The sequence below is a fragment of the Hypomesus transpacificus genome, chromosome 14, assembly GCF_021917145.1.
Source record: "Hypomesus transpacificus isolate Combined female chromosome 14, fHypTra1, whole genome shotgun sequence".
In the NCBI taxonomy this organism is placed as follows: Eukaryota; Metazoa; Chordata; class Actinopteri; order Osmeriformes; family Osmeridae; genus Hypomesus; species Hypomesus transpacificus.
The window spans coordinates 12,448,860-12,474,987 of NC_061073.1; the positions used below are offsets into that span (position 1 = coordinate 12,448,860).

The 26,128-nt window shown below is 48.8% G+C and overlaps 3 protein-coding genes across 9 annotated transcripts in view; 1 reads left to right on the forward strand and 2 right to left on the reverse strand.

Moving 5' to 3' along the window:
* Positions 1-48: 48 nt before the first annotated feature.
* LOC124476690 (protein shisa-like-1a) lies at positions 49-1,397 on the reverse strand. Its single transcript, XM_047033981.1, has 2 exons — positions 1,030-1,397; positions 49-627 (listed from the first exon to the last, which is right to left on the reverse strand). Exons 1-2 carry the CDS (start codon positions 1,230-1,232, stop codon positions 363-365), a joined length of 468 nt encoding a protein of 155 aa, XP_046889937.1. The 5' UTR covers positions 1,233-1,397; the 3' UTR covers positions 49-362.
* A 275-nt stretch (positions 1,398-1,672) lies between these two features.
* man2a2 (mannosidase, alpha, class 2A, member 2) lies at positions 1,673-20,639 on the forward strand. Of its 4 annotated transcripts, none has more exons than XM_047033979.1 (22): positions 1,673-4,170; positions 6,491-6,748; positions 6,990-7,134; positions 8,651-8,822; positions 9,677-9,804; positions 9,986-10,159; positions 10,452-10,638; positions 11,937-12,114; positions 12,252-12,454; positions 12,630-12,812; positions 12,963-13,077; positions 13,285-13,355; positions 14,386-14,551; positions 14,700-14,939; positions 15,374-15,496; positions 15,729-15,843; positions 16,118-16,393; positions 16,660-16,793; positions 17,205-17,282; positions 17,759-17,953; positions 18,139-18,249; positions 18,352-20,639. In XM_047033979.1, the coding sequence occupies exons 1-22, from the start codon at positions 4,039-4,041 to the stop codon at positions 18,502-18,504; spliced, it is 3,537 nt and encodes a 1,178-aa protein (XP_046889935.1). In that variant the 5' UTR covers positions 1,673-4,038; the 3' UTR covers positions 18,505-20,639. The 4 variants fall into 4 exon arrangements, with proteins under 4 accessions (XP_046889935.1, XP_046889932.1, XP_046889933.1 ...); XM_047033976.1 differs by lacking the exon at positions 17,205-17,282 and having other exon boundaries at positions 1,674-1,956; positions 2,545-4,170; XM_047033977.1 differs by lacking the exon at positions 17,205-17,282 and having other exon boundaries at positions 1,674-1,956; positions 3,955-4,170.
* A 1,637-nt stretch (positions 20,640-22,276) lies between these two features.
* furinb (furin (paired basic amino acid cleaving enzyme) b) overlaps positions 22,277-26,128 on the reverse strand; it is a 55,221-nt gene continuing 51,369 nt past the window's right edge. For all 4 annotated transcript variants that reach the window (XM_047034462.1, XM_047034458.1, XM_047034461.1 and 1 more), the window contains 2 exons: positions 25,454-25,582; positions 22,277-24,555 (listed from right to left, as the gene is read on the reverse strand). In XM_047034462.1, coding sequence (XP_046890418.1) covers positions 23,861-24,555; positions 25,454-25,582 — 824 coding nt within the window. In that variant the 3' untranslated portion in view covers positions 22,277-23,860. The remainder of the gene's footprint in view (positions 24,556-25,453; positions 25,583-26,128) is intronic.

Here is a 26,128-nt window from a genome sequence, read left to right on the forward strand (position 1 = left end):
CATAAACCCGCACGAAAATATCTTCTTATTGTGTATAAATATACATTTTTAACTATTCTAGAATTTACCGTACACCAATGTTTTACATTAGTTGGTGGCAAGTACCACAATTATTTATTGTAGATAAGGACAAAACTAATCATCGATTAAACAGATGAATGGGCGGATTAAGAATTATATCAGGAAATCCCCTATTTTGCCATTGTGCATCAGTTTTATGCATATATTAGGTTGCATTTTATCACAGTTATAATGCTAGAAAACAGAGTTTGGCATGGAAATGTCTGCAGCACCCCAGGGACATTATCCTTGTTTAATGGGATAGCCACACACTGCCCCATTGTTTTGTGTCTTCTGTTGCCTTAGAGACAAGGGAGTTCCCTCGGGATTTTGTGCTCACGTAGGCTTACTGACGCTCTTCTATCGCCATGGTAGCGCTCTGTCTTCTTGTGGGAGTGGTGGGGAAAGAGGATCCCAGAGATCCACTGGGGGCAGGTGAAGTAGTTCTTTAGAACTGATATCACAGTGAGACCTCTTGCTCGACAGAACCACAGGAAGTCCATTAGCAACAGAACCAGCACCAAGCACCCATAGAGCATGATCACCATCTTCAAAATAGGCCTTTTGCTGGAGAATAAAACAAATAGTTGTCATCATTATTTTTCCATTCCCCAAAATTATGAGTTGCATACATGGTTTAATAAAAAGTATACTTCCCCATGTCAAATGTTTATGTATCAAAAGGATGGTAATACACAACAGTCACTAAAGTCTGAGTCACTAAAGAAAACAAAAGTGAGCATGGACTGTAAGCATAAGCAATCAAAATACAAGCCTCAAAATGATATAAAAACTGAAATGACAGAATACCACACACACAATACCATCTGTCTCTAAATTCTCCCAGACAGCTTGTTCATGCATAATACACATTTCTGCTCTGCTCTCATCTTCACAAAACATATGATTATGAGGCATGTGACTGATGTCAACAAAACTAAGTAACCTTGTTTCCTCTCTGTCACTGACCTGTCGAGAAGGTGTTTTAGACTTCCTCTGGTGTCCGTCTGGCTGAAGTTCATGCTGTTCTGATACAGTGTTAGTGTACAGCACTGCTTGAGCCCCTGTCCCAGCCAGCAGCAGTAAGACTGGGCAGGGGGCTCTGACAGGCGGGGGCAGTAGAACCCAGAGTGATGAGCACCCCAGCGGTCAAAGTATCCTTCACACAGCATATCTACACAATCCAAACTCTCACATTATCACCATGACTGTTTGAATCTGTCCTTATAACATATTAAATAAAGTAATCCTTAGAACAGACTATCTTACCATGTGTTGTTGAAAGCCTTTGATGCGTTTGTGCTCTCAGAGGCTCTGACTCATTTGGCAAGACTGTGGAGCAGGGAACTTATTAGGTCGTCCAGGGGCAATGCTTCCCTTGAGATATTGCTTTCATAATTTTCCAAATGCAAATTCTTACTTAGTCTTTTATTAACTAGGCTCAGTATTGAAATGTGATATCCTCAAGGTACAATTCAGCTTTTAATACTTTTTCTTATATATATATTTTATCATCCGAAAAGGGTATTTATTTAGGGCGCATATGTTGGAGTGTATTTTCTGAGCAAGCACAGGGGTCGCTGGTATCTGTATTTTTTTTATATACCAATCATCGACCAGTGCGCTATTAACCACTCTTGCTAGACTCAGAACTGACGCTCCTTGGCCATAGGCTATTAAAGAGCTGTACTAGACCAGACTCTTCTCAGAGATCCATGGTTGCTGTTGTGCGCAAATTGGTCACGCTATCTACAAACAAGACATATCTATAGCTGCCTACCCTACAGCTAATGCTGTGTCTGAGCGATGTTCGGGGGATAAGGATAAAACGAGCAAGCCAGCACTACCGTGACAACCTCAACGCACGGTCGACAGGCTGTATGTTTCTAGCTAACGGTAGGTTGCACCACTTGGCTAGCAAGCTGTAAATATAATTTGTGGACTACTTTGTTCGACATAGACTGGTATCGTTATGCTACTATACTTGCTAACCAGCTAGCCCGAATGCACAGTCAGATGCGATGTACACACTGCTGGGCTACAGAGAAGCAAATCCTGACATTGGATCTAGTTAGATGATTATTGCTAGCTATAGTAGCTACTTTAGCTGCGGAGCTAGCTAATGTCAACGTTGGGTATACCGTAGGCACAGCTGGTTTGGTAGCTACCAGGGTGGTACTGTCGCTACAGTTACTCATTTTGCACTTTATTGGATTAAGTTAGATAGATTGCCTTGAATGGCACCTAGTGGAGGACTTGCATATCTATGGAATGGAGGTGTGCTAGGTACTGTACTCGTAGCACCCATTAGGAACTGAAAATTGTCGGATGCCGGATACTGTAATCTAGCTAGCTCTGTAGTTATACAACACAACACATAACATTAGCACGTTAATTTTGAATTAGCGAGCCTGACTATAATTCCTCTTTTACATTAGATCACATACATGGTTAATTGCCTTTGTCCCCCTCGTCCTCTTACAGGTAGCTGAATATCGATTAACAAATCGGACTGCTGATTCCATTAATTGGGTTTGACACTTGGAGGAGAGTGTTCTCCGAATGAGAATGTCTAAAGCTAGTGTGTGAAAGTATTTTAACTGGACACCCAATCGGATCTGGCGGTTATATTGGACTGTTTTGTTGACCTCACAGTTGGAACGATACTTGGGATATTTCTTATAGAAAATGACAAGCGTATAGCTTTAAAGAGAAACGCTTTGTAATTGTTATTCTGGCAGTGCAAACTCTGCCAAAGCTTCAGCCCAGCTTTAAATGCTAACAAGCAAGGTTGAGTCATCATTAAGCACAGATGGCCTAACAAATCATTTTTTCTCACTACATCTGAACTGGGAAGTATTTAGTTCGTTTTTCAGCCAGACGAGGTGTTGGGTTTATCACCCGGAATCCTTATGGGAAGGCTAAGTCGCTGACAGCTTGTGAATTGATAGGATTAAGATCATACTGGCTTTACTCGCAAACGGAAGGAGGAACACCTGTCTTACTTAGTCCTCTGAAATCCAAGTCACTGGGCTCAGCGTGGTTGTTATGCTTCTTGCCTTTACTTATCAACGCCGTCCAGCCTCTTTACTCTCCCACTCACAGCCTCTTACTTATACCATTGCTTTTTATTGTCAGCCAGTTGTGCTTTTCATCAAGTTAATGGAGTTTTTTTTTTTTTTTTTGCTTCATTAAAAGAAAATATCCATTGACTGTCTAAAGCATGCTCTCTAATGTAACACATGAGTACTAGAGTAACCATTTGCTTAGTTGCATCGTAACTGAGTTAATGGTCACATTTATTTCATCCATATTTCTAGATCCCTTTGAGCTAAGCAGAATAGGCTAGATTAAAAGCAGCTGCTCCTAGCCAAGTCAGTCTCTCATCTAGCTCCTTTCGTGGCAATGCTGTGGCTGTGTTGTAACTGTTATGGCTTTGCAATGGCAGCCAACTGAGTAAAAAGGGACAGGGGCTTTGCTGGAGGATTAGACACAGCTCTGGGAGTTGGACTGGACCAAAGGAGCACACACCATCTCACACAGACGCATACCATGCTGCAGGGACAGTAGGCTCCCTGTTTCACTGCCTGCTGTTTGGAGTTTTTTTTTTTTTTTTTTTTTCCTGCAATCGCAAAGGTTTGGATGGTTGAGCACAAGGGCCACTTTGAAGGAGCCCGGCGGCGGCTGTGGTTTGGCCGAAGTTGACAGACTGCTTGCCAGCTACTGCTGATTTAGAACCCTCTGTCCCCTGCCACCTCCTACTCCAGCCCCTCTGCTGCCCTCTCTGTGCAGTGTGCGGGTGGCAAATAACCTGCACCGACGCAGCCTTGGCCTGTCACTTTCAGGCAATTTTGCACTTTTAAGGACTACTCTCCCCCTCGTGTTCTTCTTAAGGACCGGTTCCTGTCGTCTTCTGGAAGGAACATCCCCTAGTTGAGGTTGTGATCCTCAAAACAAGGGTTTACTACAGGCTAAAGGATGAAGCTGAAGAAACAGGTGACCGTGTGCGGCGGGGCTATATTCTGTGTGGCTGTCTTCTCGCTCTACCTGATGCTGGACAGAGTCCAGCATGACCCTGCAAGAAGACAAAATGGCGGGAACTTCCCACGGGTAAGTGTAATTGTGTTGATATACAGTGCCCTCCAAAAGTATTGGAACAGTGAGGCGAATTCCTTTATTTTTGCTCTAGACTGAAAACATTTGGGCTTGACATCAAATAATGAACGTGAGACCAGAGATCAACGTTTCAGCTTTTATTTCCAGGTATTTACATCAGGATCTGATGCACAACTAAGAAAATATCACATTTTGTTTGAATCCACCCATTTGTCATGTGATCAAAAGTATTGGAACAGATATACTTAAAACATATTTAAGTGAATAAGACTTAATATTTAGTTGCAAATCCTTTGCTTTCAATAACTGCAGCAAGTCTGTGACCCATTGACGTCACCAAACTTTTGCATTCTTCCTTTTTGATGCTTTCCCAGGCTTTCACTGCAGCCTCTTTCAGTTGTTGTTTGTTTTGTGGGGTTCCTCCCTTCAGTCTCCTCTTAAGCAGGTAAAATGCATGCTTTATAGGGTTTAAGTCTGGAGATTGACTTGGCCAGTCTAATACCTTCCATTTCTTGCCCCTGATGAACTCCTTTGTTGTTTTGGCAGTGTGTTTTGGGTCGTTATCTTGCTGCATGATGAAGGCTCTGCCAATCAGTTTGGTTGCATCTTTCCTTAAATTGGCAGACAAAATGTTTCTGTAGACTTCCGAGTTCATTTTGCTGCTGCCATCATGTGTTACATCCTCAATGAAGATTAATGAGCCCGTCCCAGAAGAAGCCATGCAAGCCCAAGCCATGACATTACCTCCACCGTGTTTCACAGATGAGCTTGTGTGTTTGGGATCATGAGCAGTTCCTTTCTTTCTCCAAACTTTAGCCTTTCCATCACTTTGGTAAAAGTTAATCTTTGTCTCATCAGTCCATAAAACTTTGTCCCAGAATTTGAGGTTCATCTCTGTACTTTTTGGCAAATTCCAGCCTGGCCTTCCTATTCTTCTTGCTAATGAGTGGTTTGCATCTTCTGGTGTAGCCCTTGTACTTTTGTTCATGAAGTCTTCTGCGAACAGTAGATAGTGATACCTTCACTCCTGCCATCTGGAGGTTGTTGCTGATCTCACTAACAGTTGTTTTAGGGTCTTTCTTTACAGCTCTTACAATGTTTCTGTCATCAACTGCTGATGTTTTCCTTGGTCTACCTGTTCGACGTCTGTTACTTAGTACACCAGTAGTTTTCTTCTTCTTCAGGACATTCCAAATGGTTGTACTGGCTATGGCCAATGTTTCTGCAATGGCTCTGATTGATTTTCCATCTTCTCTAAGACTCACAATTGCTTGTTTTTCACCCAAAGACAGCGCTCTGGTTTTCATGTTGTTTTCACCTCTGAATACAGTCTGCATAGACAAAACCTATCTTACCCAATCTGAACCTGAGTGTAGACATTCAGTGGTATTTATTGATTGAATAATGTATGTAATAGGACACACCTGGGCAACAAAACACACCTGTCAGTCACATGTTCCAATACTTTTGCTCACGTGACAAATGGGTGGGTTCGAACAAAAAGGTGATATTTTCTAATTTGTGCATCAGATCCTGATGTAAATACCTGGAAATAAAAGCTGAAACGTTGATCTCTGGTTTCACATTCATCGTTTGATGTCAAGCCCAAATGTTTTCAGTCTACAGCAAAAATAAAGGAATTGGCCTCACTGTTCCAATACTTTTGGAGGGCACTGTAGGTGTGCCACACGTAGTCCTTGTCTGTAGGCTAATTAAAAACTTCGGCAACATCATATTGTGGGATGTACCGTGACAAGCAGAAGGCACAAAGTTTTAGACGCAAGTTTTGCAAGCTCTTTTTCTTTGATTTTGAGTTAGGCTTACATCAAAGAGCTCATTAACACACACACACAATTCTCTCGGGTCTAATTGTTGAGATACTCATTTATTAATTTATTTAATACAGACTAATGTGTTGGAGCTATATCCATAATTTATTTTACATGTTAACCTGAGAGGCTCTCAGTTTCTCCTTTTGTAAACAGCCATTGTGGAAGGCACTCTGGCAAGCCCTGCGGAAGCTGTTTTGAGCAGCCTTGCTTTGACTATGAAATGCCATATTAACAAACCAACCTTTTGGGATTCTGGGCTGTGACTGTCATGTTGTGTTTCGTTTTTTTTGGTCACAAATATTCCGTCAGTTTCACTGGCTGAATAGGAATGAGAATAGGTGGGGTGTTTACAGCTCAGCGATAGAGCATTTGACTGAAGGAGTGGTTCGATTTCCCCTTCCATTCCATTCCATGGTGTATTATCTGTTTGTCATGCGTCTCCTCCTGCCCCCCCCCCCCCCCCCCCCCCCCCCCCCCCCCAGAGCCAGATCTCAGTTCTGCAGAACCGCATAGAGCAGCTGGAGCAGCTCCTGGAGGAGAACCATCAGATCATCAGCCACATCAAGGACTCTGTGCTGGAGCTCACGGACACGGGGGCCGTGTCTCCCAGCGGCCAGCTGCCCTTCCGCAGCGCCAACGGCTCCTGGATCCTGCCGTTCGATGGACGCCCCACCTTCCTGTCCGTCAAGCCCCAGGACTGCCAGTTTGCCGTGGGCAGCCGAAGGCAAACAGACCTGCAGGTGAGCTGCGCTGTTGGGAGGACGTTGTGGTATTAGTTCAAACAACCTCGTGCTGAGATTAGAACCAATCTTGACATCACAGGCCACTGCCACTGTTTTTGTTTGTACCCTTTTCACAACTTAAGCTTTGTATACCAATGACGGTAGTTGGCAAGGAAGAATACTTCATTCGTGTTGATGAATTGTCCCTGCCATACACTTCATATACTTGAGTATATTTTATTGTGTTTGATTCCTACAGATGCTGGACGTGTATTCCCTGCTGAAGTTTGACAACCTGGATGGGGGAGTGTGGAAGCAGGGCTTTGAGATCACCTATGAGCCTGGGGAATGGGACAATGAGCCTCTACAAGTGTTTGTCGTCCCCCACTCCCATAACGACCCAGGTGAGCCTGCTCCTCCAGCTCTGTTTCTGTCCCTCGACCCTAGGAGGCTGCGCTTTGAACAGGCTGTTACCCAGCCTGCCACCAACACAGCTGAGCCACTGTGGGTTAGATAGTTACGGTTAGCTTGCTATATCTGGGTCACTGAGGGTTAGCTAGTTACGGTTAGCTTGCTATATCTGAGTCACTGTGGGTTAGCTAGTTATGGTTAGCTTGCTATAGCTGAGTCACTGAGGATTAGCTAGTGCTGCTGTGGATGTTGTGATTCTACTCAAGACCAAGGTGAGAGCCCAGTTAGTATCATGCTAAAAGTATTCCCAGGCTAAGTGGCGACTCTTCCAATGGTGTTCTACCAGAACAAGCTGTTTTAATGAGAAGGAACTGGGCCTACTGCCATTAGGCTTTTTCAGGAGCCGAGACATTAAGCATTGGTCCATTTAAATAGCTGTCAATTTGGGTGTTATTTTGACACAATGACCAATGAGGTGTGTAGTCAATGCTATTTTTACCTGAGAATGGCCGGTTTGACATTCTGTGTGATTAAATTTAGCTGGAGAATGACATTTTCCATTAGATGTATTCCCAGCCAGACAGGCAGCTGACCTAACTGTTATTGACTTGCGGACGGTTGCAGAAAAAAAAGCCAAATTTGTATTCCCAAGAACAGGAATGATTATCAGCTTCTGTGTTTACTAGCAGAGTTGCAGGAGGCCTACAAATGAATTGCACTTAGTGCACTTTGACGATGCATGTGGCACTGATGTTCCACATAGAGGACAGGTGAGGTCTGTTTACTGGTAATGCACTCTATTTCCCAAAGGCATGCTCAGGCTTTTAGAGTTGAATTGGACTGCAGGTAAAGCTAAGTGGGTCAACCAGGACTACTGACACAGGGTCAGAGCCAGACCTGCAGTGAACCGCGCATCTATCTATTCTCTTTTTTTGCCCCGGTTACTCGGTGTAATTGGCCCAGACTGTGGTTTCATATATTCAACAAGATCCTTCTATTATGAATTGGATGATACTTCATCACTACACCCTGGAGTGAGTACACCGTAAGACACAGTGTTCTTTTTTAACAAATCTATATGAGAAGACGGCTCTGCTTTCTGAGATGCATGGTCAGCCAACTAGCGCCTTTGTCCTCTCAAGCTCTTGTACAGTACCAGCTATGTTTAAATAAAATATGCTGGGGGGTTATTTTAGATAGCTGAACTCTGCTTTATACTCTGTATGACTCAATACCAGTACCTGTGCTCAGTTTGGAAGCTCTATTGTAGTGCTTATATTATGGTAATATACAGCATGATACAGTTCTGTGATCATCGTCATATACTGGAACACCTCCATACTATACTATGTAGATCGGGGAATAGGTCAAGCTTAGTGGAGCATTTGCCAGCAAATCAAGAGGCAGCTTCAAATCCCCCTTGTACTTTGTTTTGGATGGAAGCATCTGGGAAATGAAACAACAAATGTGTCAGGCAGTCCTAATTGTTGGAACGGTTCTCCTGACTAGGCTGGATCAAGACATTTGATAAGTACTACACAGACCAGACTCAGCACATCTTCAACAACATGCTGGTGAAGCTGGCGGAAGACCCCCGGAGGAAGTTCATCTGGACAGAGATCTCCTTCCTGTCCAAATGGTGGGACAGCGTGGACATGCACAAGCAGCAGGCCATGCACAAGTGAGTGTTGAAGCGTGTGGGCGGGTGACAGTCTGGCCCACTGGAAATGTCCCCAGATCTGAATCACTATTCATCCTTGGAATCGTTTGGGGACCCTGTAGAGACAGAGATTGTGGGAGAAATTCTTCAGTTTCACATACCAATTTACCATTGGTATGTGACGTTTTACTTACCTTACCTTATATATTATACCTTATTAATATATTTTATTAGAAGGTCATATATGATAAGATATAACATATTAATAATAATAAGGTAACATTTGGTAAGACCTCACATACTGATTTATAATGAACACATGCCAGTGATAAATCCTTTTAATTTCTCCAACACATTATTTTCTTTCTTCCTTGAGATTGCTAATGGTTTCACATGAGGCAGTGATTCCCATCTGGTGTTCAAACACTGATGTTGCTGGTCCAGGTCTGTAACATCAGTAATTCCTCCCAGGCTGCCTCTTGAGAGAAGAGCTCTTGGCAGAACAGTGCTGGCATGTGACCGTTAGTCATCCAGTTCCATTTAACATTCTACCGCAGGGAATGCTCCCTTTTAGCACGTTCTTAACCTTTCTCTCTCTCCATTTGGACAGATGTATGACTCCACTTGTTATTTAATGTCCATGTAACTGCGTAGCTCATAGAGAAACCCTATCTGTTGCTATACGTTGCAGTGCCATAGCCAAGACAGGGCAATGCACTGATCTGTTTAGCTTGCACTTTACCCTGGAGGAGAGACTGAAAGTTCTTGAAATAAGAGTGTTATCTGTTTAGTGGGGAGGTCTTTGGAGTGACCAGTGGATTTTCCACACCTAGAGGTGGAGTCCAAGCTGTACTAAAGCCTCTTGTGTTTGTCAGGCTAATCCTGGACGGCCAGCTAGAGATTGTGACTGGAGGCTGGGTGATGACCGATGAGGCCAATGCTCACTACTTTGCCATGATCGACCAGCTCATTGAAGGCCACCAGTGGCTGGAAAAGAACCTAGGTAAAATTCATGCGCTAAATATCTGCGGGTTATGGATTCAAAGGCGCAGACGTTGCCATTTATGACACAAATCCTCAGTTGATCCTCGCTAAGTCCCCCTCCTGAAAAGTGCTGCTTCATGCCGGTTTCAACCCCCTCTCCTGCCCTTGATGCTAAACAAGTGTCCTGCTCTGTGTCCTAGGTGTGACCCCTCAGTCAGGGTGGGCGGTTGACCCCTTCGGGCACAGTGCCACCATGCCCTACCTCCTGAAGAGGGCCAACTTGACCAGCATGCTCATCCAGAGGGTGCACTACTCCATCAAGAAACACTTTGCCTCGAGCCGCAGTCTGGAGTTCATGTGGAGGCAGGCGTGGGGTGAGTAGTCGGCTGCCAGCACAGCCATCTAATCCTCCCACTCTTCTTTTGTTTTGACTGAGTGCTGCCACTTTGGACGACCTTTTCAAAGTCAAAATCGAGCTTTGGAGAGGAGCAATGGCCCCTTATCCAGACAAGATATATGGTTGGGGCGTCAGGGAGAATGGTTATTCCCTATTCAAGCTCATCTTCAAACTCCTCAGGTGATGGCCTCGGTTGTAAAACAATGGACGCTGTCATGAATCACTCCCTCCTTCTCTCTCGTCTTCTCTCTCTCCTCTGCGCATTTCAGACCCTGCATCCGGCACGGATATCTTCTGCCACATGATGCCTTTCTACAGCTATGATGTGCCCCACACCTGCGGACCAGACCCCAAAATCTGCTGCCAGTTTGACTTCAAAAGACTGCCGGGGGGCAGGGTCAATTGCCCCTGGAAGGTGCCCCCCCGGGCGGTGGTGGAGGCCAATGTAGCAGAGAGGTGAGGGCAGCATCGAGAGCCTCTTCCTCGGTCTGTCAGACTGGCTGGCAGGGTGGGGGGGGGAGGAGAGTGTGGCTATGAGAGAGCCTCGGTCAGGGTGAAGTTTGTGGTTGGTGGATGGAGCCAGCTCCCATAGGGCCTGCCCTAGACAGCCACAAAGTGTAGGTGTACAGCTCTGGCCAAAAGTATTGGGAGCGACATACATTTTGTGTTTGCAAAGCTTGCTGGGCCTCGGAATAAACTGACTGTGTCGGAAATATTAATCTATCGAGCATTGCAGTCAGTCGGTGAACCAGTTAAAAAGCTTTATTGCTTGCGGCCGGCCCACAAGGAGACAACACATCACACGCCATTGTGATACCAAGTTGGTCTGCTAGCATGTTGTGCTAGCAACCTATTTAAACAGAAACTGCTCTTCACAGACATCTGCTAAAACAAAGGCATGCAAATGTCCCATGGCTCTTCCTTCATTGGCTCCCTTGCATAAATCTTGCATGCGTGTGTGCGGGCGTGTTTGAGTGTGTGCGTGTGTGCACTCTCTGACCCCTCTAAGCTTGACATTTGATTAACTCTTTTATGGCCTCTCCAGTAAGATAGTGGTCAAGCCCAGGTCCCCTTGTTTATGTAAGCCTAGCGTTACCCAGAGTTCACATTTGGGGGGTAGGCCTCTTTGCACACAAAGCTAAACACAGTATCATTCTTATACAGGATAAAGACTTACATCTTTAACTTTTCTGACAGACTGCTAACAATTTCAGTAAGTCATATTATCATCACAGGGGAAAGTGTGAACTAGTTCTAGCCAGGTGAAATCACCTCTATCATTCTGACTGGATTTTAAAAGCAGATTGACAGCTGTAAAAGAGGGGACTATTTGCGTATATTGAAAATGTTTGCCCCAAAAAGCTTAAAACATATATGAAATGTGCCTTATTGTATTCCAGTATTCTAAAGAAACCTGTGAAAACATTTTACTCAAATACTGAACCAGCAAACTTTGCAAAACACAACATTTGTCATTGCCAAAACTTATGGCCATGACTGTAGTAGAAGGAGATCCTGTGTCTCCACACCTTCATAGTCATTGACTTAACCGTCCTTTTGTGTTTGTGGGAGGGGTGGTGGTGGTGGAGGCATATACAGGAAAGTACATGTCTTTGTGAGAGAGATTGATCAGCATTCTGTTACTCGGCTCCTTTCATCCTTTGCGTTCGAAGGTCTTCTTTTGTCCTGGAATGCTTGCAGCCACACACGCGTCCACCTTTTTCTTGGATGCAAACAGTTTCTCTCTGATACAGGGCTCACCTTCTCTTGGACCAGTACCGCAAGAAGTCCAAGCTGTTCCGCAGCAAAGTGGTTCTGGTTCCGCTGGGAGATGACTTCCGCTACGACAAGGCTCTGGAGTGGGACCAGCAGTACCTCAACTACCAGAAACTCTTTGACTACATGAACTCCCATCCTGAGATGCACGTACAGGTAGGACTCCTCGGGTGGCCCTCACCCAACCCTCCTGTAACCATGCCTCCTGTAACCATGCTTCTTGTAACCATGTCTCCCGTGGAAACCCAGAGGTGAAAACCCAGGCCCATTCCAGTCTGTTTGGACTCTTCCAGGCCCAGTTTGGGACTCTGACGGACTACTTCAACGCCGTTTACAAAGCCAACAACGTGGCGCAGGGCGCCAGGCCTCCGGACTACCCGGTGCTGAGCGGAGACTTCTTTGCCTACGCGGACCGCGAGGACCACTACTGGAGCGGCTACTACACCTCCCGGCCCTTCTACAAGAACCTGGACCGAGTCCTGGAGTCCCACCTGAGGTGAGAGCAGGGCTGTGTAAATGGCTGGATGGATGGATGAATGGATGAATGGAGACGAAAGGTGTGACAGTGGAAAACACTATCACAACCTTAATGAAACACTGGAGACTCAAATGATTTCCTTTTGAGGGGAACCAATTTTTTTTTATATATGTATTCTTTGTGTGCTTCCCAGGGGGGCAGAGATCCTGTTCAGCCTGGCAGTGGCCCATGCCAGACACGTGGGCATGGAGGGGCGTTACCCCACCTCAGACTACGCCCTGCTCGCCGACGCCAGGCGCACCGTCGCCCTCTTCCAGCACCACGACGCCATTACGGGCACTGCCAAGGAGAACGTTGTCCTCGACTACGGCACCCGGTAAGGGTTTGAGCACAATAGCCAGCAAGCGACTCTAGGAAGATTAGCAAACATCGAGGTTGCTGGTGTCTTTCAAAGGTTTTAGTTGATCCAAGTGAAAAAAAAAAAAAAATAAATAATAGTATCCTGGATGTTCAATCTCTCCTGTAGGCTGCTGCGCTCTCTCATTGGACTGAAGAAAGTGATCATCAATGCCGCCCACTTCCTGGTGATGAAGAACAAGGACATCTATCGCTTCTACCAGGGAGAGCCCTTCCTGGAGACGGTGAGAGGGGGGATGAAACGTTCCATCTCCGCTCCGTGACCTCCTTAAGGTCACATTAGATCTAGCTTAATTGGGTGGAATATAAGTGTTTTTCTTTCTTCAAGTAGGTGATGAAAGAAGCTTTTAAGACTTAAAACTAGAGTATTTTCACCTGCGGGTGCAGTTGGGCTGTCCGAGCGCACTAACAGTGTGTTTGTGTGACTGTAGGATGACAGACGAGCCACTCAGGACTCTCTGCCTCAGCGGACTCTCATTGAGCTGGACCCAGCTGGACCCAGGTAACGTCCTGTCTCTCTCTGCTCCCCTCCTACACTTGCTGTCATAGTTGATTAGACAAGTAGCCTAAAAGGAATATTCAATTTCAGTCATGTAGTTAAGAGAGCCATATTCCCACACTGCTGATACTGTGAATTACAGATGGCTTAGAGCATGGGTCGACAGAACATTTGGCTGCGGGCCAATTTTTGGGGGGAGGAGGGACAGAAAATGATCAAAGACTCAACTGAGACATGTATTCATGTAAAGAGTTGATAATGCTATTAGCAAGGCCGGCCTATTCTAATAAAGTTTTGATAGACAGAGCTCGAAAAGTAGAAAACCATCATGACTCCCCGTGTTGACATGTTGGCGTTCGTAGCAACAGTGAGTGAATGGCCTACAGCTAAAGTTAAGTCACTTTGCTGCAAAACAGGGAACAGCCGCTTTGTGCCCTAATATTTGAGAGAAAATTGGATTTTTGACTGTTCTAACCCAGCTAACATTATTCTTCAGAACTGCTTTCAGCAGCAATAACTCCATCACTAGGCTCTTCGTTTTAGTGTCGCGCGCTGCTAGTATGACGCTCACCTCAGCGCCAGTTTGTCGTGGCTGCTCCAGAGAATTGAACTCATTTTGAGTTTGATGCTGTGGCAATAGTGTCTGTTGACGAGGTATTGTCTAGCGAGAGTTAGCACCGGTTGTTTCCGAGACTTTCCGGTACGCAACAAAACAATCCCGGTTTGCTTCTCTATAGGAGAGCTACCGGCCCAAATCGAGTGCAGCTTTGAATCATTTCGAAGCACATGACTAGCTTGATCCATTGCGAATTCATGACATTGAAAGGCGTGAATTATTGTGGCTCTTGACACTTTTAGGAGGACGCAGTGAAGTCGAGCGGTGAAAGTTTATGGGTTTGCTAGCTGAGTGCTTTGAGTATCTTTTTGTATTTTTTTTATTAAAAAAATGTAAAATGATTTGGCGGGCCCTAGTCTCCGGTGATGGTCTGTTTGGAGGCCGAGTCTGATGTCTCCCCCTCCCTGGCCACCGCAGGTACGTGGTCCTGTTCAACCCGGTGGAGCAGGAGAGGCTGTGTGTGGTCACCGTTCTGGTCAACACGGTCCGTGTGCGCGTTCTCACCGAGGACGGACAGACCCTCCCCGTACAGCTCAGCGGTCAGTGGAGCACCCCCACTCAGATGAGTGCAGAGGTCTTCCAGGTGAGCGTGTGTGTTTGTGACCATTTCTGTGTGTGTGAATGAGACACAGCATTACTTAGTTAGCAATAACAGCACGGTGCATACAAGGTGTCATTCTCTCCATGAGCAGGACTTCAGAGTTGAGTCATGTGACCGTCTTGTCTCCCAGGCGTCCTTCATGGTGCGTGTGCCCGCTCTGGGCCTGGCCGTCTTCCACCTGTACGACTCCGCCGACTCTCCCATGACCCTGCGCTCGGAGACCCTGCTGAGGCTGAGTGGCCGTGGCGGGCAGACGGCCCGGGCCAGCGACCCCCTGCCCCTGCGCTCGCAGCCAGCAGACCCCCAGCCCTTCTTCATCAGCAGCCAGGCGCTCACCCTGGGCTTCTCGGGCTCCACGGGCCTGCTGGAGGTCGGTGTTAGCTGCTCTATCTCCCTGTTAGTGCGGGGGGTCACGGTGTGCGGCGGCCTCTCTCGCTGTGATGCTTTACCCGTGCCGTCTTTTGACTCATTGCCGTGCTCCAACTCTCACTGTGGTGCTTGAATGCTCATTGTGTGGTGCACTGCTTCTCCCTGCGTGTGTGCGTGTGCGCGTGCGTGTGTTTGGTGTTGAACGGCTGACGAGAGCATCAGTGCCGTCTTTGATGTGCAGGAGTAGGACTCTGTGATGGACTGATCAAAGAGAACATGATCAAGCGAGATACTGAGCTGACTTTTATCCCCCCCCCGCCTTTTACATAACCCTCCCCCTTCTTTCTCTCCTCACCCTCCTGCCCCCCTGTTCTCTCCCTTAATCTCTTTCACTCTCTGTACCCCTCCCCCCCGGTCTCATTCTCCACACTCCAGAGTGTCCGGCTAAAGGATGACCCTCAGGAGGTCAAAGTTCAGATGCAGTTCGTGACATACGGCACTCGACCCTCCAAGGACAAGAGTGGGGCGTACCTCTTCCTGCCCGACGGAAAAGCTAAGGTGTGACCCCCCCCCCCCTCCACCTCCACCCCCGCCCCCCTCCACCTCCCCCCCCCCCCCCCCCGCCCCCCCACCTCTGCATGCATAATGGTGCATGCAGAGCAGGAAACGGGCTCACCGTAACGTGCGTGAGGGCAGCCATGCACGCGCTGGAAACCCCATGTTCAACCTGAGTGCTTCATATCACAACGTCCTCTGTGTTTGCCTCCCCCCTCCCCGCCCCCCTCCCCAGGCCTACAGTCAGAGGGAGCCCCCTGTGGTGCGCGTGGTGGAGGGGCCTCTGTTCTCCGAGGTGGTCACGCACCACCAGCACTTTGAGCAGACCGTACGCATACACAACGTGCCCGGTAAGATGCCTGCACGCCCACACAGTCCTCAAACCACGGAGGACCTCTGATTGGTTGACATTGCACTAAAGATGAGATGTGTTTTTTTTTTTTTGCTGCACTGTACCATGTAGTTGAGTTGCTATGATTGCACTGTGCTTGGCAGACCGCTTGTGGACTAACCACTGAAATGACCGTCAGAACCATGCACTTCTTCTGATCGTTGACGTGCTGCCGTCAGTCCCGCACACAGGCCCTCAAAGCCCCGCTCTCTCTTTCCCTGCTTCCCTCCCAGGGGTGGACGGTCTCTCTGTGGACATGACCACCATGGTGGACATCAGAGACCAGGCCAACAAGGAGCTGGCCATGCGTCTGGTCACCGACATTCAGAGCGGCGATACCTTCTTCACCGACCTCAACGGCTTCCAGATGCAGCCTCGCCGCCACTTCCTCAAGCTTCCGCTGCAGGCTAACTTCTACCCCATGCCCACCCAGGCCTTCATCCAGGACGGCCAGCACAGGCTCAGCCTGCACACGGCCCAGGCCCTGGGCGCCAGCAGCCTGGACAACGGTCAGGGCCCCCACCGGCCACCACCCCACCCCACCGCAGCACGCACATACAGCCTCTCACCAGGAGAGGCAGTAGAGGGCAGGGAAGAGAGGACTTGGTTCCTCTCCTGGGGTCTTGTTGTCGGGTAAAGAGGGAGGTAACTTATGACCTGATTTTGATGTTTCTTTCTCTTTTTCTTTCCCTTTTTCTCTATCTCTCTCTCTCCCTTTCTTTTTCTTGCTCTCTCTCTCTCTACTCCTCCTCCCCCCCTTCCCCCCCCCCCCCAGGCCAGTTGGAGGTGATTCTGGACCGCAGGCTGATGCAGGATGATAACCGTGGCCTGGGCCAGGGCCTGAAGGACAACAAGAAGACGGCCAACCGCTTCCGGCTCCTTCTGGAGAGGAGGTCACTTGGCAATAAGGTCAGTCAGGAGAGAGGCGGCAGGCAATTAGTTTGAGCTCAAACGGGCTACGTGTTGTTCACTCTGCGGTATCCCCAAGCACGTCACATAATACACAGCGCTAGTCAGAACGTGAGTAGGTAGGCTCATGCATTTATCAGAGAGAACTGTCGTGTCATCAGATCTCGGGCTGCCCCATGTTGTTAACCCGTTACTCCACTTTTGTCTCTTAACCCTCTTTCATATGATTTTTTTTTCTTTCTCATCCCCCATCTCTCTCTCTCATCAACGGGTTTCCTCTTATCTTTCCCCGTCTGCTTCTCTCCCTCGCTCTCATCTCGCTTTCTCTCTCTCTCTCTCTCTCTCTCTCTCTCTCTCTCTCTCTCTCTCTCTCTCTCTCTCTGTCTCTCCTTACTACTCTCTGCCCCTCAGCGTTCTGGCTTCTTTGCCAAACTCTTCTCCAAGTTATACTCTTTCATCGCCTTCATCTTGAGAGGCGGAGCTCAAGAGGTAACGTTGCCTAGGCAACAGTGAGGAGGCTAACCAGCTGCCCTGCTCTGTGCTGTAGTTGTGCTGTAGCCTGTGTAGATCTCCTGTCCTCCACAGCTGGGTTGTGTGCATAGCTCTGGGGTCAGGCCTCCACCCGGCCTCTGGGATAGGGGATAGTAATGCAAAGCCTGGCACTCTGCTGGAAGTCCTGCTTTTACTGCTGAACCTAGAGGCTGGTCCAGGCCAGGCCATAGAATCTCTCCTCATTGATGTGTCTATTTGAATCTCATTCAATTGTAAAGGTTATAGATTGTTGTATGTATAATATTATAGAGAATCTAAGTGATGGAATGTGTTTGGTAGACTCCCACTAGAGCCACGATCCAAACAGACATGTGACGTCCCAGGGGTCTCTCAGTCGTGGAAATAGCTGGAGGACTGAGGTATCCCATCATGCACTGGTTCCTCTGACTGCTTCTTCCCCCCCCCCCCCCCAGGTGGTGGACAGTGGGCCGACCTGCTTTCCGTCTCTGCTCAGTCACATGACCTCCGCCATCTTGAACCACGAGGTGTTGGGGCTACCCGTCCTGCCCAAGAAGAGGGGCGTGCCCCCCCTGCAGACCTTCTCCCCCCTGAGGAGCCCCCTCCCCTGTGACTTCCACCTGCTCAACCTGCGCAGTATCCAGGGACAGGTACGATACCCGGCCCCTCCCCCCCGGAGGAACGTCTGGACTGGAATAGGTTCACTCAGCCGAGGACAGATAGGGATTAGAACCTGAGACCTCTCTCGCTGCAGGAAAAGGTTCTACCACTGAGTTATACCTATTCTCTATTGTGTGGGTGGGTGTGTGTGTGTGTGTGTGTGTGTGTGTATCAGGATGTCCGTTCCCCGTCTCCCTACACTGCCCTCATCTTGCATCGGAAAGGTCTGGACTGTGGGCTGGAGGCTCCTAACCCAGGCTTTAACTGCACGACTACCCAGGGACAGGTCAGTACACACACACACACACACACTCGTTTTATCAGCCTGTACTTGGTTGGTAACTGGTGTCTTGTTTGTGTCTCTCTGGGCGTGTGTGCTTGTGTGTAGCTGAGTGTGTTGGGCCTCTTCCGTAACGTGGATGTCCAGCTGCTCCAGCCCATGTCCCTGTCCCTGATGTACCCTGGGACGCCCCTGGCCAACGACTCCCTCATCAGCCTGGAGCCCATGGAGATCTCCACCTTCAAGCTCAAACTGCGCTAGGCCCCGGCCCGCACACCCCCCGCCACCTCACCAGCCAGACCCAGACCCCCCCCCCCCCCCCCCCCCCCCCCCAGGCTGGGGTCTCCTGGTTGTGAACAGACTGCCCCGCCACCTCGAGGAGTGGCTGTTTCTCTAGGGCTTCCTGTTTGTTTATGCGTGGGTGGGTGTGTGCGTAGCACACGCATACGGCACACACGCTGACATGAACCAACGCTCACGCGCTACAACCTGGAGGAGCAGATTTCTGTAGTGACACTACTGCTAACTGCAGAGGGCAGCAGAGTGCTGTTGCCGCCACAGTAGTGGCCTATAAGCTTAGATGGATCTTGACACCTGGATGGATTTTTTTTTTTCTTTTTCAAAACGACTTTGTTTATCGCAGAACAGGCAGTAGTGGTTGTCTGCTTATGCATCGTCATGGCAATGCTTACTTTGTTTGATTTAATTTTGGGGGGGTCCTTCAAAAGAACATATTTCTATTCTACTTGTCCCATCCTGGAGTCATGTCTGAATGTAAATATCACAGGAACAGGAACAGGGACTGGGGAATAATACTGCAAAAGAGTGCAATTTCTAGAGCTTTTATTTGTTGTATCTCGTGTGTTTCTCTTTCTACTGAGAAGAACCTCCCCTTACGGACTGTGAGGGGGGGGGGGGTTGACCAGAACATCTTTTTATACCTGTGTTGTCTGAGCAACTGCATCGACCGACTGAATGCTGCAGGGCTACTGGACCAGTGTGAATGTCTGCTGGTGGAGACGCCCGGCCTCTGGCTCTGTCAAGCTACTGTGTGGCAGCGATGGCAGGAAGAAGAAAATAAAATAAAAAAACTGTCCACTTAAACGATCACCATTCACCAAGGAACTCTCATGGTCCTCATCTGTGCTCATATCTCATGTATGGGCGACTGCATCTCTTTCGACGACACTTCCCCCTTGGCCAGATATTGGCTTTTAAGAGACACTTGTGTTTCCGGAAGGTTCTCTACGCCATCGCGGTCTGACAGCCTGGCTGGGCTTGAGAGGAGCTGCTACAGAGACTGTTCTTTGTTCCGTTTTATTGAAATAATCCCAAGCCATTCCTGTTCTTCTGTTCCCCGTGTGTGTGTCGTCCATCCCTGGAAGAGTGGTGTTGTGTACTATACTGTACGCAGTAGAAGATACGACTGATTATACCTCATATTTAACATATGACAATTATTGCTATTTATAGTATATTGACGTGGAGACTTCTGTGAAGATATGTAGTGTGAATGGTGCGCATCACGGGGAGGGTGGGGGGTGGGTGGTTGGAAGAATAATCATGGAGGGGGGGGGGATCATGGATCCTGGGGTCAAGGGTTAGGGATGGGTCAGTCTGAGGTCGCCTCTCAGTCGTTCTAGCAGAAGACATCTGTCTTTGGAGCTGTTCTCCAACCCTCATTAGTTGACTGCATTTGCCACATGAACTAGCAGAGTTGCGATGACCCCTTCATAAAGATGGGGGGGGGGGGGGGGGGGGTGTAACGGCTGACGAATCCTTTTTATACATCCGTTTTCATATCATCCCCATGCGGTGCTCCTCCCGAGAGCAGCGTGGTCGCTCTCCCTGGTTCATATCTGCCTGTGGTAGAGTCGAAATGACAGTTCCCCCCGCCAGCGTAGGGGGCCCCCGTGCCTACGCCGCCGCCAGCCCGACTCATCCTGACCTCGGCCGCCCTCCTCTCCTGTCCCACTGTGTCGGCGCCGCGCAGCCCCCATCCGTCACCTCGCCGTCACGTATTCCGTTGGTCATTGCGACTCGCTTCTGCTCGGCGCTGCTCTGCTCTTCTCGAGGTCCTTTCTCGCCCCGGCGAGGTCGGCCGCGGACCAGGGTGCGACCGCACCTCCAGCACTTTGTTATATTGCACTCCTCCCCTCTGTATCTCACGCCGCCCCTTCCTCCTTTGCCGTCTGTGCGCCTGTCTGAATCCCTCTGTATTTCTGTCTTCTGTTTGTGAAATTGTAGGTCTATTCTGCTTTGTTTTTTTCTTTTTTTTTTGTGACATGGATTTTCTGAAGTGAGGGATTCTTTGTTCTCTACTTGTTTCTCTGTTGGTGTCTGGATTAAGGATGCATAGCAGTTGAGATGTAGAGGAAATAAAAGATCAAACAGTATTGTTTGTCTGTGTTATTCATCACATATTCGCTTGAGGGGCCTCAACAGTCTAGACACAGTCATGAACTCTCAACTATTTGACGCTTCCCTCCTCGTGTCAGCGCGACTCATTTAACACCAGGGGGCAGCACATAGTTTGATTAAGTTTTACGGGCAGTTTAAGTTCTGTAATGTCAGCAAGATGCGTAAAGTCCTGGTGAGTCTGGTGAGAAGCTGTGTTCAAGGCCCATGGCAAGATAAAGACTGGTTTAAACAACAACCGCAAGGCAAACACTCAGTTTAAAGAAAAAGGATTTAAGATTGGCTTTCCGGGGAGACAGACCACAGCAGCATGTCTACTTGGAACTCCCAAAACAGACCAGAATGGTTTAGTCGGGAGTCGGATGGCTGAGCGGTGAGGGAGTCGGGCTAGTAATCAGAAGGTTGCTGGATCGATTCCCCGCCGTGCCAAATGACGTGGGGGGGGGGTTTGAAACCAGATCAAGGACACAGTTGAGTGGAAAGTGAGGCAAGCATGGCCAGGGCCTCAGGGTAGATCACTGGGGCCCTGTCAGACTGGCAATGAGGGGCTTGTGTGGGAGGGGGGAGAATGGCATCGTGGAGGCGGAATGTTCTGGAGAGGGATGATGCTGCAGCTAGCCTTGGGATATATCCCTGGTGCTCTGTGCTCCAGAGTCCCTCATGCTGTCTCAACCCTGTTCAGTCCAGACGGATGCAGCAGGGAGGCCCGCAGTGAACGGCCTGAAATAAGATATACAAATGGTAGAGAAACAGATTAAGCCTTGTGAATAACAGTTTTATACTTTATATATTTCTCATCATACTTCAGGTTACACCAAGGACAGGCTACACAAAAAAAATATATAAATGAAAAGCCCCATTTGTAAGTTTGTGCTGTACACAAACGACCTTGTAAGTGAATAACAAGCTAATTATGTCTCCCAAACCTCAACACACGCAATCACATGCTCACCCACAGGAATGCCATGCCACACTATAGGTACTTAAACGAGCAGCAATTTGTCCCTGCAGATCTGCTGTAATTACAGAGTACATTCTGAATGTAGCCTAGAATTATCACAAAATAGCTCCTCTGTACTCTACAGGGGTCTGGAGCAACATCTGAACAAGATGGAAATGTTCCTTTCATATGATTTCAGGTTAAATATTGGATGACCCCTGTACTCATGCTGCCGGCACGTTCTCTGGCCTTGTTCCAGTCTTGAGAAATGCATCCTTCCGGAGGTGAACTCCTTTCTATGATGATTTGACAGCTGAGTGTTGGTCCAGAAAGCTTTCCACCGAACTGTGATTTCCCATAGGAGGGAGGTTTGCAGTAAGGTGCAGTGAAGAAATAAAGATTTCTCCAGAATGTGTGCCGAGGCTGTTCTGGTCATGTTCTGCCTCTGGCAGGAAAGCTCATGCAGAGCTGCAGAGTCGGATGGGAAAGCAGATCATTGTATTACCACATAACAAACTCGCCGCAGAATTCAAGCCACTTCCAGCAGAAAGGAGGCTTTGGATGGTGTGTATGGCCTTGAAGAAGCATTGTCACACTGTACTTGCTGTGTTCAAGATATTTCAAGGGATGTAGGGAATTTCGAGTGGACTATGCCAGTGAAACAAGAAGCAGACATGATTTACAGAATCACTTTATTTCAGCATGAAAGTTATCCCCACAATTGACATCAATCATCAGTTAAATAAAAAAGGATATAAAACAAAATTCTATAAAATACGATACAATATAAGCTGTTCTGACAACATTTCACCAATTCTGGCCTTAAAGATCCATAAGGCTCTGATTTCATTGACAGGTCCAAAAGCTATGCACTTCATCTTGGCTCAAATAAGCCACATACTGGATGTTTGTTTGTGAAAGAGTAATAACTGGCAAAAGCTCTTACTTCGGACGCTTGTACTTGAGACAAACTAAAAATCAATATTCTCTCCACAGGGTGAATGAAGACGAAATTTTCTTATATCTAGCCAATAGCAACCAAATACATTGTTGAGAAGGTCACACAGCTTTGTGGCAAGGTTTTTGTCTTACGTAGTTCTTTCTCCTCAAGCTGATCATTTCTACACATTTCGATTGTGACATTGTTCGACCTGCAGTCATAAAACCCCTGCTTGTGCTGACTGTGTGTGTGTGTGTGTGTGTGTGTGTATGTGTGTCTGTAAGCAAGTTATGTGCAAACATCCCCCTCATCAATCTACAACACCACTAGTTACTTCCTCTTGGTATGCAATCTTGTGTGGAACCTGCTCCCATGGTATCGCTTCACGGCTCTCTATACCTTATTGCTTTGAGGAACAATCTAAAAACAGCTCGGCCTGCAGACCTCAGGCTTATCTTAAAGCTGCACTAGGTAACATCACCAAAGGAATTCAAATATGAGAAACAGCAAGCTCTATTCTTGTCTGAACACCTGCGCTTTCCTCCAGCTCTAGTTTCATAGACTGTGGTCTCATAAAAGAAACCAGGGAGGAAGGCATGCCTTTGCCGAAGGCGATTGGTTGGACAAGAATTGCTGGAACATAATCGGCTGGAAACTAGTGGCCTGCTCCAAAATGATAAATTGACATTCTACTGACACGGAGCTGTCTGTGTTGCTCATCTAATCTCAAAGGGCCTCATTAGGTTACACAACATGTTTATAGGAAACATACACATTTTAAAAGAATCCTCTTTTGTACTAGCAGTATACTGTGGAGAATGCTAAGCTCAACTCATCATCACGGTCTTACATAGCAAGCAGCAGGAGAGAGCAAGTCTGAACCGAAAATAACCAACTAGGAGATAATGAATTGAATCAAGGTTTAGCATGTAAATAATTGATAACTGGTCATTTGACTGGAAGGGCTTACAGCCCTTGTATATCAAGTTACACCCAAGCACACTCAAGCATGTACTGTACACAAACGCTCACAATGTTGATATGTACATCTAGGCTGGATTCAAGGGACAATTAAAAAGAGCGCAACAACTGAAAACCCAAACTAAACTCTGCTACGCCTCGCTAGGCCGATATGCTCTCTTCAAAGAGCGAACATGAACTGATTCGACGGCGCCGCGGGTTGGGGCGAACATCCAGTGAAATGTACTCCCCAGAGAACCGTCTGATAATCATGGATGCCTGGGTGGCGGTCGTCGTATGAAGGGGCGTGCAGAGTCCAGCCTGCAGGAGAGCCAGTAGTGGGCGGGGGTGGGGGGTCGCTAGAGAGAACTCTGTGTCCTGATAAAGGCCGTTCTCTCGCTGTGCGAGTCCGGCTCCTCGCTGTCGGACTCCTCGCTGGGCCTCGCCATGTCCTCGTCGCCCCACACGGTGGGGATGCCCTTGTAGCACACCCGGGTCTTCCTCTCCCAGCCCCGGCCCAGGCCCGAGCCCAGCCGGAACCCTCCGCCCTCCGCGGCGCGCAGCCTGCTCCTCCAGGCCCAGGGGGCGCCGCCCGAGCGCAGCTGCAACAGCAGGAAGAGGCCGCCGAAGGCAGCCAGGATGAAGGCACAGCTGAGCACGGCCACCTTGGTGGGAACGGGAGAGGAGGATGGAGACGGGCCCGGCCCCGGAGCCTGGGCCTCTCCCCCGCCGCCTCCTCCAGCTGAGCTCTCCCCAGCCGGGTGAGAGTCCTCGGCGGGCAGCAGGCGGCTGATGGGGGACTTGCGCTGGACCTGGTTCTGATGCGGACAGGAGCTGAGCACCAGGTGGCTGTGAGGGGGACAGGAGAGGCAGTCGGAGGGGCCGGGCCCGGCGCAGGTGAGGCAGGCGGCGTTGCAGGGCAGGCAGGCCTGGACGGAGGACAGGTCCACCCAGGTCTCCAGGGACAGGTTGAGGAGCTGCGGGCCGGAGGTGAAGCCGGGGGGGCACATCTTCACGCAGCCCTGGAGGAAGAGGGAGAAGCCTGGGCTGCACTCTGCTCGGTGTGGGGGAGGGAGGGAGGGAGGGAGGGAAGGAAGGAGAGAGGGAGGGAGGGAGGGGGGGGAGAGAGAGAGAGAGAGAGAGAGAGAGAGAGAGAGAGAGAGAGAGAGAGAGGAAATGAGAGAGTAAGGGAGGAAGGGAGCGGAGAGAGATAGAGAGAGGCAACAGAAATGATCAGACGATGTAACTGAGTACGGTTTTAGATCTGTAGATGTATCTGTACAAATGGAGTGTTTGACTTGATGTGATTTGATATGCATGAAAGGACGGGCTGAACATGTTCTGTCACAGAGGGGCCAGGGGACCCCATCTGTCTGAGTCTGGGGAGAGGAACACACAGCGGCTCTACCAGCACCTTACACACACACACACACCACATGCCAACACACACGCGTATGCACAGACACGCCCCCACCGCACGCCCCCACAAGCACAAACCACACGCTCACAAACAGACACGTATGCACAAGCACGCACGCCTCACGCACGCGCACCACACGCCCACAAACCCCACGCGCCCACACACAATCCCACGCACAACGGTACGCACGCCTAGTCTTCACGCCCTACTTCTGTTGCTACTCTGTTCTCGTCCTACTGTACGGAAGTGACATGACATATGTTCTTTTCAAGCACGCGGCGAGTGATGCATATCCAGAACATACGAGCAGAACATCCCGCCCTTTTCCACCAGAGGGGCCGTTTGCACGGCATGCGTTAATGCCACGCAGTCCTGGCAGTCAACAAAACGCTCTACCAATCAACTCTGACCGCTGTTTCCAACGAACGAGCGTTCTAAGGGACCTGCCGAGCCGCTTTGCCACTGGAACGGCTCACCGGCCGAGGCTGAGCCGCGCTACCGCCGGCAGCCTGTAGGGGGGGCTGGCACTCACCGATGCATATCTGCTGGGCGTCGAAGGTCTTGCAGCTGTTGTTGGACGGCCGGGGGAAGTCGGGAGACGAGGGGCTGATGGCGCTGGAGCCCGTGCCGTACAGGATCAGACTGAACTGAGTCAGCATGCCTGAGACAGAGAGGGGGAACGGGGGGGGGTATAACAGATGAAAGTCGCTTAGGGATAAAAGCGAAATGAATAAATGTAAACGTGAAATCCTGAGCAAACGAACAGAGAAGGTGACTAAGGAGAGAGAGAAAGGAGAGAGGGAGAGAGAGAGATGGAGGAAGGGGCGAGCCAGAGACCAGAGGAGCATGTGACACTGGAGAGAGAAGAGAAAGATGGAGAGAGAGAGAGAGATGTAGGGAGGCGATAGGGGGGGGGGGGGGGGTGTCTGAGACAGCCAGAGACCAGAGCAGCATGTGAGACTGGAGAGAGAAGAAAGCGTGCGAGAGAGAAGAAAAAGATGAAGAGCGAGAGAGAGAGAGCGAGAGCGTGGCCTTGAGTCGGGCAGAGGTGGAGGAGAGCTCGACAGCTGGGATGATGATCTCCTGCGGTAGAGGACTGGACAGTGTCGGAGCAGAGCGGTGGGTTTGGTCGCTTGGACAATGTCTAGGGGTCCACATGTGAAGGATGAGACACATCAAATGATGGCCCATGGGCATTGTTTACCGA

What these genes read in the sequence shown, in the direction of transcription:
- LOC124476690 (XM_047033981.1), bottom strand. Translation starts at nt 1,232, where the DNA reads ATGCTGTGTGAAGGATACTTTGACCGCTGGGGTGCTCATCACTCTGGG. An exon ending in CTAAAACACCTTCTCGACAG is followed by an intron (nt 628 to 1,029) that starts GTCAGTGACAGA and finishes TTTATTCTCCAG; the next exon opens with CAAAAGGCCTATTTTGAAGA.
- man2a2 (XM_047033979.1), top strand. Translation starts at nt 4,039, where the DNA reads ATGAAGCTGAAGAAACAGGTGACCGTGTGCGGCGGGGCTATATTCTGT. An exon ending in GAAGGCAAACAGACCTGCAG is followed by an intron (nt 6,749 to 6,989) that starts GTGAGCTGCGCT and finishes TGATTCCTACAG; the next exon opens with ATGCTGGACGTGTATTCCCT. An exon ending in GGAGGTCACTTGGCAATAAG is followed by an intron (nt 16,794 to 17,204) that starts GTCAGTCAGGAG and finishes TCTGCCCCTCAG; the next exon opens with CGTTCTGGCTTCTTTGCCAA.